The sequence below is a fragment of the Pongo abelii genome, chromosome 2 (assembly GCF_028885655.2).
Source record: "Pongo abelii isolate AG06213 chromosome 2, NHGRI_mPonAbe1-v2.0_pri, whole genome shotgun sequence".
In the NCBI taxonomy this organism is placed as follows: domain Eukaryota; kingdom Metazoa; phylum Chordata; class Mammalia; order Primates; family Hominidae; genus Pongo; species Pongo abelii.
Genome location: NC_085928.1, coordinates 144017280 through 144036381, shown reverse-complemented (window position 1 = coordinate 144036381; position 19102 = coordinate 144017280). Strand labels below are relative to the sequence as shown.

Here is a 19102-nt window from a genome sequence, read left to right as displayed (position 1 = left end):
TTTTACCTTCTTAATCTCTGCTTTGTATTCATTGTTATGTGCTTCCATCCTCTTCAGTTCTTCATATTTTTCCATTAGTTCTTGGCTCAGCTGTTTACATGTTGCACTCACAGATTCCAAACTGTATGACAAAAATAAGATCCCATACTTAAAACCAAAATCCTGAAACCTATAAATTGGACTATCTAATTTACATTCTTGATGTCCAAAAAATATCCAGCCAATATCTTAAACATCACCTCACTCATTTAAAATATTACTAAAAAGCCAATCAATAAAAAAAAAACTGTAATAACAATGTAAACTGTTGTCCCAATGTCAAAAATAATAAACTTAACTTTAGTCAAACGGAAGAGTACACATATACTTCAATGATAACAAAGACTATCTCAAGTACTCCAAGTATTCCAAAACGAATAAAGCAGAAAATATGTGTGTATATGCATGTTTGTATATTTAACATGTAGATAAAAGTAAGAAAATACTTACTGGTTTCCAAAACCAGAAATAAGTGTAAAAACAAAAAATGTATTACTTAAAGATAACCTAAAAAGTGTAAAATGATATTTCTCTTGTTGTTTGCCTAAAGGTTAACAGTTCATGTTAAAAGCAATTTTATCTTTTACATGCAGAAAATGTCAGTGTACAAATGATCATGATTCATGTGTTTAAAACAAAATATCACACTCTTCCCAATCAAAAAGTTGAGAGGTTATGAAAAACCAAAAAAAAATCTATAAGTACGACAATGACAAGAGTTTAGGTGGGTATGGTATAGCATTAGTCAGGATTCAATTAACACCCAAGGAAGTAACAACACCACAGCAGAACAAAAAGGAGGATCACCATGTGTCAACTGTTACCCCTTCCTACCCTGCTTCTGAGGTGGCAGGGAGGAAAACCTAAGTGAAGGGCTGCTGAACAGGTGAAAGGTAAAGAAGTAGAGTCAGTATAGACAACTCTTGAAGAATTTGGTCTAAAAGAGAAGTACAGAAATGTGGAAATAACTTGATGGAGACATAGGATTAAGGGATGGTTTTTCCCCCGGATGGGTGATGTTATAGCGTATTTTATACCAGTGGATATGATTCAGCAGACAGAAAGAACTTGATGATGTAGAAGAGAAAGGATATAACTACAGAAAAAGGACACAAGTGGAGTGGTTGGTCTCAGAAGTGCAGAAAGGCACAGGTATTGGCAGACTAGTAGATTTGATGACAGAAAGATTAAGAGGTTCTCCTTTAATTGCTTCTGTCTTCTCAATGAAATAAGAACTTAGGGCAGGGTGCGGTGACTCATGCCTGTAATCCCAGCACTTTGGGAAGCCAAGGCAGGTGGATCACCTGAGGTCAGGAGTTCAAGACCAGCCTGGCCAACATGGTGAAACCCCGTCTCTACAAAAATACAAAAATTAGCCAGGCATGGTGGTGCACGCCTGTAATCTCAGCTACTCAGGAGGCTGGGGCGGAAGAATCAATTGAACCGGGAGGCGGAGGCTGCAGTGAGCTGAGACTGAGACTGTGCCATTGCACTCCAGCCTGGGTGACAGAGTGGGATTCCGTCTCAAAAAAAAAAAAAAAGAAAGAAAGAAATAAGAACTTAGGCCATTTGTGGATGCTAGAAAAAAATCTTATTTTTTTTACTATGACTATTACATTCATTTACAATATGATGATCAAAAATTCATTTTAACAACTTGAAATTTTTGAAATGTGTGTATAATTACGTACCTGCCTTCAAGACGAGTCACCTCTGCCTGCAGAAGGTCCTCACTAGTATGGGTAAAATTCAACTGGAAGAGCACACTGTCTAAGTCCCCCTGCCCTTGAGAGGTGTACTTCTTTTCTGCCGGAGATTCTTCTCGTGGCCTGTGGAAAGACATAGGATGATTGTTAAGGCCTTTATCTCTGCAAACAAAAATAATGCACATCTAGTTTGTGTTTCCCAATCATTTTTGGTAAACTCTTTGGAACTCTTCAGTTTGTCTCCTGCTTTATAAAAAGAATATTGGGAGAGGAAAGAAAGAGTCAAGAGATGGTGATACTTAAAAAAGCAGCAATTTACTCCCTTCTTGACTGGGATTTGGCCTATTTTTCAAGGGAAAAAGACAAAATGGCAAAATCACTTCAGTGACACTTGAAACCCTGTACCAAAAAAACTGAAAAGTTACAGGAGAATTCTGGCAAAAATAAAAGTGTGCACCAGACTTAAATCAAGCAAGAGGGCTAGCCCAATGGCTGGCTGCTATTAATGATAAGCAGCTACTAATCATGACCTATTCCACCAACAAAGTGAGGCCTCCAGGAGACATGGATGACAATTCCCTGCACACTTGGATTTTCACGAAGCATGCAAACTGACCTTGGTTTCTAACTTTCTAAACATGAGAGTCTCTGTTAGGGACCCTAACTAGTGGCAGAAGAAAATTAATCACACAAAATTTTATAACACTTTAAAAACCTAACTCAGAAGTTAAAGCCAATTAAGAAAATCCACAATATGATCAAACATAAAATTATGAATATGCAATATGAAAACTAGTGCTTGGATGGGCGTCGCGGCTCACAACTGTAATCCCAGCACTTTGGGAGGCTGAGGTGGGCAGATCACCTGAGGTTAGGAATTCAAGACCAGTCTAGCCAACATGATGAATGCCCGTCTCTAAAAATACAAAAAACTAGCCAGGTGTGGTAGCATGCATCTGTAGTCCCAGCTACTTGGGAGGTTGAGGCTAGAGAATCACTTGAACCTGGGAGGTTGAGGTTGCAGTGAGCTGAGATTGCACCACTGCACTCCAGTCTGGGCAACAGGAGACTATCTGAAAATAAAATAAAAATAAAAATAAAAATAAGCCTAGTGCTTAATACCTAGCCATTAAGTGGCTAAGATGAATAATATTTAAGATTAAATTTACCGTATAGCTTCTACAGCATGTTGAGTGTCAGTTGCCTTTACTTTTTCTTGTAACTTCTCCTTTTGTATTCTGGCCTCATGTATGAGATTTTCTTGAGACTGAAGAGCTGCCTTCAATTCTCTCTTTTCTTCCTGCAGAGCCTGCAAAAAAGTCAAATATGATTATAATTTTCCTTCAGTTCTTTTTTCTTCCTGCAGAACCTGCAAAATACTCAGAAATTTCTAAGCCAGCTATTATTACAATTTTTCTATTTCACGAGAAGCCAGGAAGTCAGACTATAAGTTATGTAACAGTCACAATATTAGTAAAACTATCAATATTTGATCCATCATTTATAAAGTAGGGAAAAAAGTATGGATTGTAGAACCTAGTTCTAGCTTAATAACACTCTCTTAAAATACTCATACACACACTTCCCCCAATTATAGTGATTTTAAAACAGACCTCTAATAGTTTTTCAGATTCCCTCAATTTTTCTTCTTTCTGCTGCTGCTCCTGCAGGACAGTCATACTGGTTCCAACCAAGTCATTGACCCTCATGGTGAGGCGCTCTATTTCCAACTCATTGGCACAGATAGTGTCATTAGCCCGCTCCAGTTTACTGCTTAAGTGTTGAATTTCTGATTGGCTAGAAAGTTCCACAGACTCTAATTTCTGTTTCCGATTGGCAAGCTGAGCCTAGAAACACAGACTATCAATCAATAGGTAAAAGGGAAATGATAAAATAACCAATGAATAAGACTAAAATGAAACTATTATTTCCATAAAAGCATAAAGCACCAGCTCACTAAAATATATATATATATATTGAGAAGAGGTAAGAAAGAATTGAGAGGCTGGGAGTGGTGGCTCAGGCCTGTAATCCTAACACTATGGGAGGCTGAGGCGGGCAGATCGCTTGAGCTCAGGAGTTCGAGATCAGCCTGGAAACATGGCGAAACCCTGTCTTTATAAAAAATACATAAATTGGCCGGGTGCAGTGGATCACGCCTGTAATCCCAGCACTTTGGGAGGCTGAGGTGGGCGGATCATGAGGTCAGGAGATTGAGACCATCCTGGCCAACATGGTGAAACTCTCTACTAAAAATACAAAAATTAGCTGGGTGTGGTGGCGCATGCCTGTAATCCCAGCTACTCGGGATCGGGAGGCTGAGGCAGGAGAATCACTTGAACCAGCGAGTCGCAGGTTGCAGTGAGCCGAGATTGCGCTACTGCACTGCAGCCTGGTGACAGAATGAGACTCTGTCTCAAAACAAACAAACAAACAAAATACAAAAATTACCCGAGCACAGTGGCATGGGAGGATCACTCGAACCCAGGAAGCGGAAGTTGCAGTGAGCCAAGATCACACCACTGCACTCCAGCCTGAGTGACAAAGTAAGAACCTGTCTCAAATAAATAAATAAATAGAAAAGAATGGATAAAGTAAAGGGATTCCTCAGGAGAAGAGATGCTACAGTATTCTACCTACTCACACAGAAATTCAACCGCAACCTGGCTGGAATTATTTCCTATTTAAAACATAGGAAATAGGAACTATAATGCATTATTATATTTCTGATGGAAGTTTAGAAATTAGAATTTCAAAATCACTAAATTTGTAGTTTAAATTCCGCCCCCCCCCACCTAGAGCATGTTGTAATTATTCTGTTTTAACATTATAAACATTCATATTTAGATTAGTCAAAGTGACCACAAAATGCTCTTTAAATTCAGAGAAATGGGGAAATTGTGGCCTTTTGTTTACTGGAGGAAAAGGTGCTTATAAGGGAGGAGAGATTGGTTCTGTCATCAGTTTTTGGACACTTCCTGAGTTAAAAGAGGTAAACAAATATAATGCATCTCAGACTGGTTTATCTCAATGATATATTTACTGACTACTATGTTTTAGGCTACACATCCCAGCAGTATTGGGTTTTAGCTCCAAACTTTTTAGTTTTTACAAGTTTTAATCCAGCATCCTGGCTGGTACTTCATCTACACATTGAAGATGAATATAAATAATCTGTAGAGGTAAACTTCCCTTATTCTAAATATTTCTAAAGGTAAAAGCACACAATTTTACTTTAGAAATACAAGTAGAAATATCTCTGGGAAATCTATCTATTGCAGATTTAAAGATTTTATTATTTACAGTACAGGTCCAAATCCTGTATTGTATACTGTAGTCAAATAAAATAGATGCTAAAAACTTCCCATAAGCCAGAGAGAGGGTAGAAGAGAGGTGAAGAGATAGACAAATACTGTTTTTATAAATTACCGATCAAGATTTCAGTGCAAAGAGCCTTTTTTTTTTTTTTTAACCAGATCCCTACAATGGTATAAAGGAAGAACATCAACATTTAGGTTTAGATTCACTAGAACAATTGCTAAGCATGGAACTGTCTCCAAACTTTTAAATATAATATAAACTTTTTTTTCAAAGAGGAAAGGTTTCCTGTGCAGAATAAATAAATGCAGAGATTAGGTGAGGGTGAGAAGGAGAAAAGGGTTAGAGAGCCCAGCTTGCTGAAATGTCCCTTAGTCCTACCCTTAATCTGTACAGCAGCCCTGGGTCTCAGCAAAACACAACTAGAAACCCACTGCCCAAATGGGCACTCAGAAAATACATAATTGCAAAACACTATCTTCTTAATACTGTAATAGCTACCTAACACTATCAACTCAAATCTGTGATCTTAAACTCAGTATTCATATAATAAACTAATAGTTAAACCAAGGTATACTTTAACCAGTGAGTCTAGATTTGCTAAATACTAATAAACTTCTCAGTTTTGAAGAATAGAGAACATAACCTTCTTTCACTGATTTACTATTTTGGTCACATAAAAATACAGTGTTTTTTAAGCATAGTGAAAAGTACATAATCAACTCAAGTACACATTCTAAATTTTCATTGCCTAGAATGCACTAGGGCTGCACTACCATTGCAGTCACCCACACGCGGCTATTGCACAACTGAACCATGGCTAATCTGAATTGAGATGTGCTCTTAACCGTAAAATACAAATTCAGTTAAAGATTTCAAAGACTCAGTTAAAAAAATGTAAAGTAAATGTTGTAATATTTCTGACATATTGAGTTGATCATTAAAATTAATTTCACCTTTTTACTTTTTAATGTGACTAGTAGAAAATTTTAAATTACATGTGACTCACCAATATCTATTAGCACTACACTAATCTCAAGAATACTTCATCAATACTAAGAAAGTCAGAAATAATTATTTAAAAACTTCTAAAATAATGATTATTTCTGATAATTATCTGGCGTTAGAGGTATTTTAAGGCTGGCATATTTTTAAACTTTTTTTTTTTTTTTTTTTTGCACTAACCACTAATTCTTTGAGCCAGAAACAGGCATTCCTCTTATTAATCTAACATTTAGCATTCTATTGGAGTGGGTAGAGTTATTTCAACAATGCAAATCACAGCAGAGGTGGTTAAAAGTAAAGCAGCAATCAAGAAGGCAATTTACATCAGGGAGACTGAAACTGAAACAAAAGGCCAGTGTGGGCAGCTAAAGTGTGAAGGAGAGTGGAGAAGAAATTGGGGACTGGGGGTTGAATTCAAATCCTCTTCTGGATTTGTGACAGGTACTTCCTGGTGCTTCAAGAAAATGACTCTCCCAGAGAGTGAGATTACTGTGAACAATGTGATATGAAGCAACAGGGCTTTTTATTTTCCAAAGAATCCCAGTATGAAGGTATGGCCATTGTAAGCATCAATCCCTTACCAAGCTCTCCATCACTGTCAACTCCAAATGCGCCAGTGCAGGCCACAGCCTCGCAGCATTTCCACTAGAGAGCAGCCTAAAGAGCCTATTAACAACACAGCTCCTAGTAAGATCTTCTTATCACTGTTGTGTCTATGCTACTACGAACTTTTTAAACAGTAGGTCCAAGCCAATTCAATTAACTCTGATAATTCTACCAAGACAACAGATTAATATTTGAGTTAGGGTCATTTTTTTCTTCAAAAGTTGTGACAGGAAAAGGATGCTTTTAAAAATATAACATATATATGTATAAATATATTTATATACATATAATTAACAGTGGATTTAAAATTAACTTGAAGAGTATTTTACAGCTCATATAAGTATTTTAAAAGGAAAACACAGAGCAACCTCTACTTTTTTCACATACTGTTTATCAGTTAAATATTTTACATTTTATGTTGGCTTAATATTTTAATTTTTTTCAAATGTTCTTACTGTTCTCTAAGATTTCCTTGAACATTTCCTTTGCATTATGTAGGCAAGAGAAAAAGTAGCCTTCTAAACAGAAATGACCTTGGTTTTAGACTGTACTGATCCTTTTCCTGTACTACATAACCACCATTCTGTTGTTACATCTAGCATTACAGTTTAACAACTGTACTTTTTAATAAAATACATTTTAATATTTGATAGAAAAAGCATCCCCCCATTACTCCTTTTTAAAAAATGTTGGCGGCCGGGCGCAGTGGCTCACACCTGTAATCCCAGCACTCTGGGAGGCTGAGGCGGGTGGATCACTTGAGGTCAGGAGTTCGAGACAAGCCTGACCAGGATAGTAAAACCCCGTCTCTACTAAAAACACAAAATCAGCTGGGCATGGTGGCGCACGCCTGTAATCCTAGCTACTTGGGATGCTGAGGAGGAGGATCGTTTGATCTGGGAGGCGGAGGTTGCAGCAAGCTGAGATCACGCCACCGCACTCCAGCTTGGGCAACAAGAGCGAAAATCTGTCTCAAAAAAAAAAGTTGGCTAGTATCATTCATTTATCATTCCATATGAATTTTAGAGTCATTTTGTCCAATCCTGAAAATGTAAGTCAGTAAATTATATAACCATTTAAAAAACAAATTTAGATTCCTATCAAATACCTTACACTAAAGTAATTTTTAGATAAAATGTATTAAAAAGAAATGATAAAGCATTAGAAAAAATTTGACTTAGGTAAGACTTTATAGTATGATATCAAAGATAGAAACGCTGAAGAAAAACTTGATAGAATTAAGCAATTCTAATTAACTGTTTATAAAACAATTGTACTTCCATAAAAAATACTGGGCAAAAATTAAGGTAAATTGAGTACACACGCGCAACTGTAACATAAGAGCAAAGGGCTTATACTTCATACTTAAGTGTATGAAAAGCTCTTTCAGAATAGTAAAATATAAACATCCGGCCAGGTGCGACGGTTCATGCTTGTAATCCTAGCACTTTGGGAGGCCAAGGTGGGCAGATCACTTGAGGTCTGGAGTTCAAGACCAACATGGCCAACATGGTGAAACCCCGTCTCTACTGAAAATACAAAAATTAGCTGAGCGTGGTGGCGAGCACCTGTAATCCCAGCTACTCAGGAGACTGAGGCAGGAGAACTGCTTGAAGGGAGGCAGAGGTTGCAGTCAGCCAAGATCAGGCCACTGTACTCCAGGCTGGGCAACTGAGGCTCCATCTCAAAAAAGAAAATAAAATAAGATGAAAATAAAAATAAAAATAAAAATAAAACATCCTAAAACAAAGATGAATAAAGGACACAAATAATTTATGAAAAATGTAGATGGCCATAAACAGATGAAAAAAGTGCTCAACCTCACTCATATTAAAATGATGTATATTAAAACAATGATATCATTTTTTTTCACCTATAAGATTGGCAAAGACAAGCCTAAAAGTGGGGAAAGTCAAAAGAAATAATAGTGCTCAATGTGGGGAAAGTATGAGGAAATGGATATTCTCACATACTGCTAGAGAAAGTGTATCAATCCATCATTGGAGAAAACTTTGGCAATATATATTTAAATATTTGAAGGTACTCTGATACAGTAAATCCAATTCTAGGGCCATTTCCTAAGAAAATAAATACTCCTAAATGTTTATATAAGGATGTTAATCTAAGTACTATTTACAAAAGTGAAAAGTAAAAAACTAAACAGTCTACAATAAGGGACTGGTTACAAATGTCATTATACATTTAACGATAGGGTGGACTTCTACACAATCATTATGACTACAAATTTGTTGACATGTCATATTTAAAAAGGAAAAATTTTAAAGCTGTGATGTGCTTAGCATAGTACCTGTCACTTAGTAAGCATTCTATATATTTTAAAGTTATTGTTTCATGGAAAATTTCAAGCATACACAAATATAGAGAGAGTAAGATGATGAACCCCTATCACACAGCTTCAAAAATTATCAACACTTTGCTACTCTCAGGACTTTTTAAAGTTTGCAACTACCCCTCCTTTCCCATTCACAGTGCATATAGGTTTTTCCTACCAAAAGTACATGAATGTACTGCACACTGTATGTAAGCATACACAAAGTCAGAAGAAATTTACACCAAAATTTTATTCATCATAAATCTCTTAACGGTAGAATTATGGGTGATTTATTTATTTCTCATTTTATCCGCATTTTCTCATTTTTCTAAAATAAGCATGTATTATGTAATTTTAATAGCTGATCAAAAGAAATGAATTCAAGCAAACATATGTCAAAGAATGAGAAGTTGTTTCTGAATTATACTTTTAGATGTTAAAAACATATAAGAAAAAAATTATACAAAGATTTTTTTTTAATGGAGGGTAGGTTAATATCCACTTACTCAGCCTCCCAGGTTTTCTACTGTTACTGTTCAATGGTGACCCACCTTTCAACCAAATGCAATACATCAACCTTGACTGGATTCTGACTCAAACATTCAATTGTAAAAAGATAGTCTTCTGGACAACTGGAGAAATGTGAACAGACTGGATACTAAATTATATTAAGAAGTTATTATTCTATTAATGTGATACTGATATATTGTAGTCATTTTTTAAGTCCTTACCTGTTGGGAAATAAGATGATATCTATGATTTGCTCTGTAATATTCCACCCAAAAATAAGAAGTAGGGAATGGTACAGAGTTTCAGTTTGACCAGATAAAAAAGTTCTAGATGGGAGGATATTCAAACCAAAGGCAAAGAAGTTGAAAACTTTGAAAAAAATTTAGAAGAACGTATAACTAGAATAACCAATACACAGAAGTGCTTAAAGGAGCTGATGGAGCTGAAAACCAAGGCTCGAGAACTACGTGAAGAATGCAGAAGCCTCAGGAGCCGATGCGATCAAATGGAAGAAAGGGTATCAGCCCTGGAAGATGAAATGAATGAAATGAAGCGAGAAGGGAAGTTTAGAGAAAAAAGAATAAAAAGAAATGAGCAAAGCCTCCAAGAAATGTGGGACTATGTGAAAAGACCAAATCTACGTCTGATTGGTGTACCTGAAAGTGACGGGGAGAATGGAAACGAGTTGGAAAACACTCTGAAGGATATTATCCAGGAGAACTTCCCCAGTCTAGCAAGGCCGGCCAACATTCAGATTCAGGAAATACAGAGAACGCCACAAAGATACTCCTCGAGAAGAACAACTCCAAGACACATAATTGTCAGATTCACCAAAGTTGAAATGAAGGAAAAAATGTTAAGGGCAGCCAGAGAGAAAGGTCGGGTTACCATCAAAGGGAAGCCCATCAGACTAACAGCAGATCTCTCGGCAGAAACCCTACAAGCCAGAAGAGAGTGGGGGCCAATATTCAACATTCTTAAAGAAAAGAATTTTCAACCCAGAATTTCATATCCAGCCAAACTAAGCTTCATAAGTGAAGGAGAAATAAAATCCTTTACAGACAAGCAAATGCTGAGAGATTTTGTCACCACCAGGCCTGCCCTAAAAGAGCTCCTGAAGGAAGCGCTAAACATGGAAAGGCACAACCGGTACCAGCTGCTGCAAAATCATGCCAAAATGTAAAGACGATTGAGACTAGGAAGAGACTGCATCAACTAACAAGCAAAATAACCAGCTAACATCATAATGACAGGATCAAATTCACACATAACAATATTAACTTTAAATGTAAATGGACTAAATGCTCCAATTGAAAGACACAGACTGGCAAACTGGATAAAGACTCAAGACCCATCAGTGTGCTGTATTCAGGAAACCCATCTCACGTGCAGAGACACACATAGGCTCAAAATAAAAAGATGGAGGAAGATCTACCTAGCAAATGGAAAACAAAAAAAGGCAGGGGTTGCAATCCTAGTCTCTGATAAAACAGACTTTAAACCAACAAAGATCAAAAGAGACAAAGAAGGCCATTACATAATGGTAAAGGGATTAATTCAACAAGAAGAGCTAACTATCCTAAATATATATGCACCCAATACAGGAGCACCCAGATTCATAAAGCAAGTCCTGAGTGACCTACAAAGAGACTTAGACTCCCACACATTAATAATGGGAGACATTAACACCCCATTGTCAACATTAGACAGATCAATGAGACAGAAAGTCAACAAGGATACCCAGGAATTGAACTCAGCTCTGCACCAAGCGGACCTAATAGACATCTACAGAACTCTCCACCCCAAATCAACAGAATATACATTTTTTTTCAGCACCACACCACACCTATTCCAAAATTGACCACATAGTTGGAAGTAAAGCTCTCCTCAATAAATGTAAAAGAACAGAAATTATAACAAACTATCTCTCAGATCACAGTGCAATCAAGCTAGAACTCAGGATTAAGAATCTCACTCAAAACCGCTCAACTACATGGAAACTGAACAACCTGCTCCTGAATGACTACTGGGTACATAACGAAATGAAGGCAGAAATAAAGATGTTCTTTGAAACCAGCGAGAACCAAGACACAACATACCAGAATCTCTGGGATGCATTCAAAGCAGTGTGTAGAGGGAAATTTATAGCACTAAATGCCCACAAGAGAAAGCAGGAAAGATCCAAAATTGACACCCTGACATCACAATTAAAAGAACTAGAAAAGCAAGAGCAAACACATTCAAAAGCTAGCAGAAGGCAAGAAATAACTAAAATCAGAGCAGAACTGAAGGAAATAGAGACACAAAAAACCCTTCAAAAAATTAATGAATCCAGGAGCTGGTTTTTTGAAAGGATCAACAAAATTGATAGACCGCTAGCAAGATTAATAAAGAAAAAAAGAGAGAAGAATCAAATAGATGCAATAAAAAATGATAAAGGGGCTATCACCACCGATCCCACAGAAATACAAACTACCATCAGAGAATACTACAAACACCTCTACGCAAATAAACTAGAAAATCTAGAAGAAATGGATAAATTCCTCGACACATACACCCTCCCAAGACTAAACCAGGAAGAAGTTGAATCTCTGAATAGACCAATAACAGGAGCTGAAATTGTGGCAATAATCAATAGCTTACCAACCAAAAAAAGTCCAGGACCAGATGGGTTCACAGCCGAATTCTACCAGAGGTACAAGGAGGAACTGGTACCATTCCTTCTGAAACTATTCCAATCAACAGAAAAAGAGGGAATCCTCCCTAACTCATTTTATGAGGCCAGCATCATCCTGATACCAAAGCCTGGCAGAGACACAACAAAAAAAGACAATTTTAGACCAATATCCTTGATGAACATTGATGCAAAAATCCTCAATAAAATACTGGCAAACCAAATCCAGCAGCACATCAAAAAGCTTATCCACCATGATCAAGTGGGCTTCATCCCTGGGATGCAAGGCTGGTTCAATATACGCAAATCAATAAATGTAATCCAGAATATAAACAGAACCAAAGACAAAAACCACATGATTATCTCAATAGATGCAGAAAAGGCCTTTGACAAAATTCAACAACCCTTCATGCTAAAAACTCTCAATAAATTAGGTATTGATGGGACGTATCTCAAAATAATAAGAGCTATCTATGACAAACCCACAGCCAATATCATACTGAATGGGCAAAAAGTGGAAGCATTCCCTTTGAAAACTGGCACAAGACAGGGATGCCCTCTCTCACCACTTCTATTCAACATAGTGTTGGAAGTTCTGGCCAGGGCAATTAGGCAGGAGAAGGAAATAAAGGGTATTCAATTAGGAAAAGAGGAAGTCAAATTGTCCCTGTTTGCAGATGACATGATTGTATATCTAGAAAACCCCATCGTCTCAGCCCAAAATCTCCTTAAGCTGATAAGCAACTTCAGCAAAGTCTCAGGATACAAAATCAATGTACAAAAATCACAAGCATTCTTATACATCAATAACAGACAAACAGAGAGCCAAATCATGAGTGAACTCCCATTCACAATTGCTTCAAAGAGAATAAAATACCTAGGAATCCAACTTACAAGGGATGTGAAGGACCTCTTCAAGGAGAACTACAAACCACTGCTCAGGGAAATAAAAGAGGATACAAACAAATGGAAGAACATTCCATGCTCATGGGTAGGAAGAATCAATATCATGAAAATGGCCATCCTTCCCAAGGTAATTTACAGATTCAATGCCATCCCCATCAAGCTACCAATGACTTTCTTCACAGAATTGGAAAAAACTACTTTAAAGTTCATATGGAACCAAAAAAGAACCCGCATCGCCAAGTCAATCCTAAGCCAAAAGAACAAAGCTGGAGGAATCACACTACCTGACTTCAAACTATACTACAAGGCTACAGTAACAAAAACAGCATAGTACTGGTACCAAAACAGAGATATAGATCAATGGAACACAACAGAGCCCTCAGAAATAATGCCACATATCTACACTATCTGATCTTTGACAAACCTGACAAAAACAAGCAATGGGGAAAGGATTCCCTATTTAATAAATGGTGCTGGGAAAACTGGCTAGCCATATGGAGAAAGCTGAAACTGGATCCCTTCCTTACACCTTATACAAAAGTCAATTCAAGATGGATTAAAGACTTAAATGTTAGACCTAAAACCATAAAAACCCTAGAAGAAAACCTAGGCTTTACCATTCAGGACATAGGCATGGGCAAGGACTTCATGTCTAAAATACCAAAAGCAATGGCAACAAAAGCCAAAATTGACAAATGGGATCTAATTAAACTCAAGAGCTTCTGCACAGCAAAAGAAACTACCATCAGAGTGAACAGGCAACCTACAAAATGGGAGAACATTTTCGCAACCTACTCATCTGACAAAGGGCTAATATCCAGAATCTACAATGAACTCAAAGAAATTTACAAGAAAAAAACAAACAACCCCATCAAAAAGTGGGCGAAGGACATGAACAGACACTTCTCAAAAGAAGACATTTATGCAGCCAAAAAACACATGAAAAAATGCCACCATCACTGGCCATCAGAGAAATGCAAATCAAAACCACAATGACATACCATCTCACACCAGTTAGAATGGCAATCATTAAAAAGTCAGGAAACAACAGGTGCTGGAGAGGATGTGGAGAAATAGGAACACTTTTACACTGTTGGTGGGACTGTAAACTAGTTCAACCCTTGTGGAAGTCACTGTGGCGATTCCTCAGGGACCTAGAACTAGAAATTCCATTCGACCCAGCCATCCCATTACTGGGTATATACCCAAAGGACTATAAATCATGCTGCTATAAAGACACATGCACACGTATGTTTATTGCAGCATTATTCACAATAGCAAAGACTTGGAACCAACCCAAATGTCCAACAATGATAGACTGGATTAAGAAAATGTGGCACATATACACCATGGAATACTATGCAGCCATAAAAATGATGAGTTCATGTCCTTTGTAGGGACATGGATGAAATTGGAAATCATCATTCTCAGTAAACTATCGCAAGAACAAAAAACCAAACACCGCATATTCTCACTCATAGGTGGGAATTGAACAATGAGAACACACGGACACAGGAAGGGGAACATCACACTTTGGGGACTGTTGTGGGGTGGAGGGAGGGGGGAAGGATAGCATTGGGAGATATACCTAATGCTAGATGACGAGTTAGTGGGTGCAGCGCACCAGCATGGCACATGTATACATATGTAACTTACCTGCACATTGCACACATGTACCATAAAACCTAAAGTATAATAATAATAATAATAATAAAAAGGAAAAATAAAAGATGTGACCAAAGAAAGAGAAACTACCTAAGACAGAGATTCATTTCCTATCTCCCAAGGATGTATTTCATTAGGTAGAATGCAATAAAAATTGTATGCATAAATATGTTAAAAAAAAAAAAAAAAGTTCTAGAGATCTGTTGCACAACAATGTACATATAGTTAACATTACTATACTATACATTTAAAAATGGTTAAGGTGGAACATTTTATGTGTATTTTACCACAATTAAAATAAAGATTGACAAGATGATGACAACTATTAATGTTACTTAATGGATATAGATAAGTTTACTTAGATGTTTAAAAAAAATGATGATCATACAGCACTGGTATATACTGAATCACTGAAAGATTTAATTTTATTTAGTTTACTAAGGCAGAAGGATAAATACATTTATATGTAACATTTTTATTAAACAATCAGACAGTTTTAGGTTAAACAAAACTATCAGAAGAACAATTCAAACACCCTTAGTAGGAAAAACAAATGTTGGCTGTTGAAAGGCTTCTTACTCTAGCCCTAACTGAATTACGGTAAGTAAAAATCCCATTTTAATAACAATGAAGTTTTAATTACATAGAGTCAATAATCACAACAGTAATATGAAATAGGATAACAGTAATTTGAAAAGAGAATCTATAATCAATAATACTCCATGGATAAATAATTGAGAACTGTAAAAATTAGGACTCAATTTTTCTTTTTGTCAATCTGAAGGCTACAATATATATACAAGAATATAACAATATCTTGGTCAAGTGTGGTGGCTCACACCTGTAATCCCAGCACTTTAGGAGGCTAAGGTGGAAGGATTGCTGGAGCCCAGGAATTCAAGATCAGCCTGAGCAATGCAGCAAGACCTCATCTCAAGAAAACCAAAAAAAAATTTTTTTGTTGTTTAAAAAAAAAAATATATATATATATATATACATATATAAACAATATCTTATTAGGTCTCTATGGTGCTTTGGCATTCAAGTCAAAAAACTGGTCTGGACATCTCAGGATTTCACTGGTCTGTCTGGCTGCACACCTTGCTGTGGCCTAGAAAATAAATTTCTTCCTTGCAGTTGTTGTGGACTTTTCCTACCATTTTGAATGAAGTCACTCACAGCAGAGCCACTGTTGGTAGTTTATCAGACAGCTGATATTTCAGGGAGACGAACAAAAAGTTAATGCATTATTGAGACTTAAAATAGCAAATAAACGCAGATTATTTTTAAAAACCCAAAAAGCCAAAAAAAAAAAAAAAAAAAAAAAAAACTCTGCCTTCTAGCTATTTCAACTTACCCAGTCTGTTCCCTCATTCTATAAAACTAAGATAACTACCAACCTTGACAGATTATCATAATATTAAACAGAGAACGCATACAAGAAGCACTGGGTCAATGTCTAGCACATAACAGATGATCACAAATTTTTTTAGTTTCCTTTATGTTCTTGATTCTAACTGAAAAAGGAATGAGCTGAATATGTTCTTATAAGACATATTCCTAAAGTAGGTGTGTGTTTTTTGGTTTTGCTTAAGCCATTACAAGAAAAGTTTCTATCAGTGTTCTAAAATAAGTGTTTTTGTTGCCACAAAGACACCACTTTTAGTTAGTGTGCACACCATTGCCATGTGACTCTCTCCACATCTGTCCGCATAGGCAGACTAACTGAACTCCCTAGCTGAGACACTTCGGCCAAGACACCTCAGTGACCATAGGGATGGAGCAAGGCACAGACTATAGTAGAGCTGAGAGACCCAACAAGAGACAGAAAGACATGGAAAAGGAGACAGAGGGAGGAATGGGATTGTGGTAGGGAAGAAAGAGAGGGGAGGAAGAGAGGGCGACAAAGCTAGGGACCAAGATGAGGAGAGTGAACACGGATGCAAGCATAGAGTGAGCCTGAGTAAGCAAGACAATGACAGAGAGTGGGTGAGCAAGTCAGAAACAAGCAAGGAGGCAAAGCAGCAAGCTGGCACAAGGACATGAGCCTGGACAGGAGAGTGAATGCAAGCATGTGTGAGGGCAGGAGGGAAGGAGGAGCTGAGTCTAGATGCTGAGGAGAGGCTTCCTAAACAAGAGAGCAGGGTTCGTGGAGAGAAGCTGAAAGAGGCTAAATGGTACTAGGACGCTGCATTAAGGTAGTTCAAACTTGATCAAAACCTATCTGCTTCTCATTATTTTAAAAAGTCTTAGGCCTACCTGAATTATCTCTGATTGTTCAGCCAGAGCCTTCCTTTGTGCCTCCAGTGAAGACACCTGTTGCTGATAAATCAAGCGTTGCTTCTCCCAGTCCAGCGATTTCTGACGGAATTCCTGAGGAAGCAATTAGAGTACTTAATTTCTGAGTGCTTCTCCTCACTGTCACTACTTCCCAGACTCCCTTTAACTTTAATTTCTCCGGGTACGCTCGCACCTTTCTCCACAGCGGGAGCCCCATTACTCACTTAGCTAACAGAGCTGGAGAGTAATACTAAATTCCTCACATACTGTGCCTCTGGATATCTGTCTTTCTAAATTTAACACCCTAATGGTGAGGAGTATGAAACACAGATGCTAAGCACTGGATTCAGATGTTTTTCACTGATTTGCTGCCATCTAAGGGTTGTTATAATTTTCTAGTGAATTTTCAGAAAACTGATGCTAAGATAACTAAAATTTTAAAGTATGATTACGGATATCCCTTGCTATCCAAATTCTTGATATCCAGACCCAGGAATTGAACAGATTAAATTTTCAGATAAGTCCCTTGGTAACCCAAATCTTACTTCCCAGTATCTAAAACTAAGGAACCAAGTAGATTCAGACAACACAATATACTTTGATATCCAAATTTGTATTATCTCAACAGAGGAACTGCAAAAGCTTGAATAACAAAGAAAATCTGTACTAAATTTTAACAAATATTTGTAACCCAAAGCCAAACAGTTCAAAATTAATGATGGATCAATAGTAACATCAAATTGCATGATCAAGAAAATGATTTCAATATTTATGAAAATGGGGCAAATCAAAGGGAAAGGAAACTCAATCTTTCTATCACTGTCTTCCAGGACCCTCAACTCCAGAAGTCTCAGGCTCCTTAAGATAAGTGTTGTTAACCAAATTTCTGATATTCATTCATTCATTCATTCATTCAATCATTCTACTATATATGCCAGGTACTGCTTTAGGTGTCAGGGATACAATACTTAACAAAACAAACAAAAACCCTAGTCCCACTCAACTGGGGGCAACAGATGACACATTTCTTGTATGGTATAGCAGATGGTAATACACGTTTTGGAGAAAACAGAGCATGAAGTCTTCAGAGTTGGGGTTGTAATTTTTAAAAGGGATGGCCAGACTGAGTGAAAAACATTTAAGTAAACACCTAGGGAGATGAGGGTGAAGTTACAATATTCTGGGTGGAAGAACAGCCTTGAAATAAGAGCATCCTGGTGTGTTTAAGGGTGAGAAAGGAGACTGGTGTGGCTGGAATAAAGTGAATGAAAGGGAAAGTAGAAGACAAGGTAAGAGAGATAACTGGGAATGAGACCACGTAGGCCATTAGGATAACAGGTTTTTAAGAGAAGCTGCTGGAAGGTTTTTGTATAGGAAGTGATATAATTTGACTTACATTACAGCAGAATCATTCTGGCTATCATGCTGAGAAAAGAGAAGTCTAGGATGACTCCGAGGTTTTAGGTTGAGCAAATTGAGTTATCAACTAAAACATGAATCAGTGTTGGGGAGATGAGGAAGAGAAAGACAGGACCTTTAGCTTGGACATGTTAAGTTTGACACATTTTAGACATCATAGTGGAGATAGGAAACAGGCAGTTGAAAGTTATTCTGTCATGAAGAGGCGAGGTCTTGGCTAGATATATAAATTTAGGAATTGTCAGCATATACACAGTGTTAAAGCTATGAAATTCAATGGGATCAATAGGGGAGTGAGCGTAGATAGGAAAAAAAAAAAGGAAAGGTCCAATGACATGACCCTGGGTGGTTAAGGAATAAAGGAGACTGAGGAGTGATGAACAAGGAAAAAATGGGAGAAATGTGGTTTTTCTTAAGCCAAGTCAAGAAAGTGGTTAAGGAGGTGGGAGAGATCAGCTCTCCTACAAAGCTGTAGGTAGGATGAGGAAGATAAGGACCAGCCCACAGGCTTTGGGAATGTGGAAGTCACTGGTGACCTCTATGTGAACAGCTTCTGCAGTGTGAGGGGACAAAAGCCTTATTGAGTGGGTACAAGAAAAATGAGACAAGAGGAACTGGAGACAAGTATAGATGACTGAAGTA

At 37.3% G+C, this 19102-nt stretch overlaps 1 protein-coding gene across 1 annotated transcript in view; it reads right to left on the bottom strand.

The window, feature by feature from the left end:
* The window catches only part of CEP63 (centrosomal protein 63), a gene marked incomplete at its 5' end in the record, with an annotated part of 78690 nt that overhangs the window by 10285 nt on the left and 49303 nt on the right, over positions 1 to 19102 (bottom strand). The window contains 5 exon segments of the mRNA NM_001133608.1: positions 7 to 121; positions 1731 to 1868; positions 2915 to 3054; positions 3359 to 3592; positions 17021 to 17134. Of these exon segments, the coding sequence (NP_001127080.1) occupies positions 7 to 121; positions 1731 to 1868; positions 2915 to 3054; positions 3359 to 3592; positions 17021 to 17134 (741 nt within the window).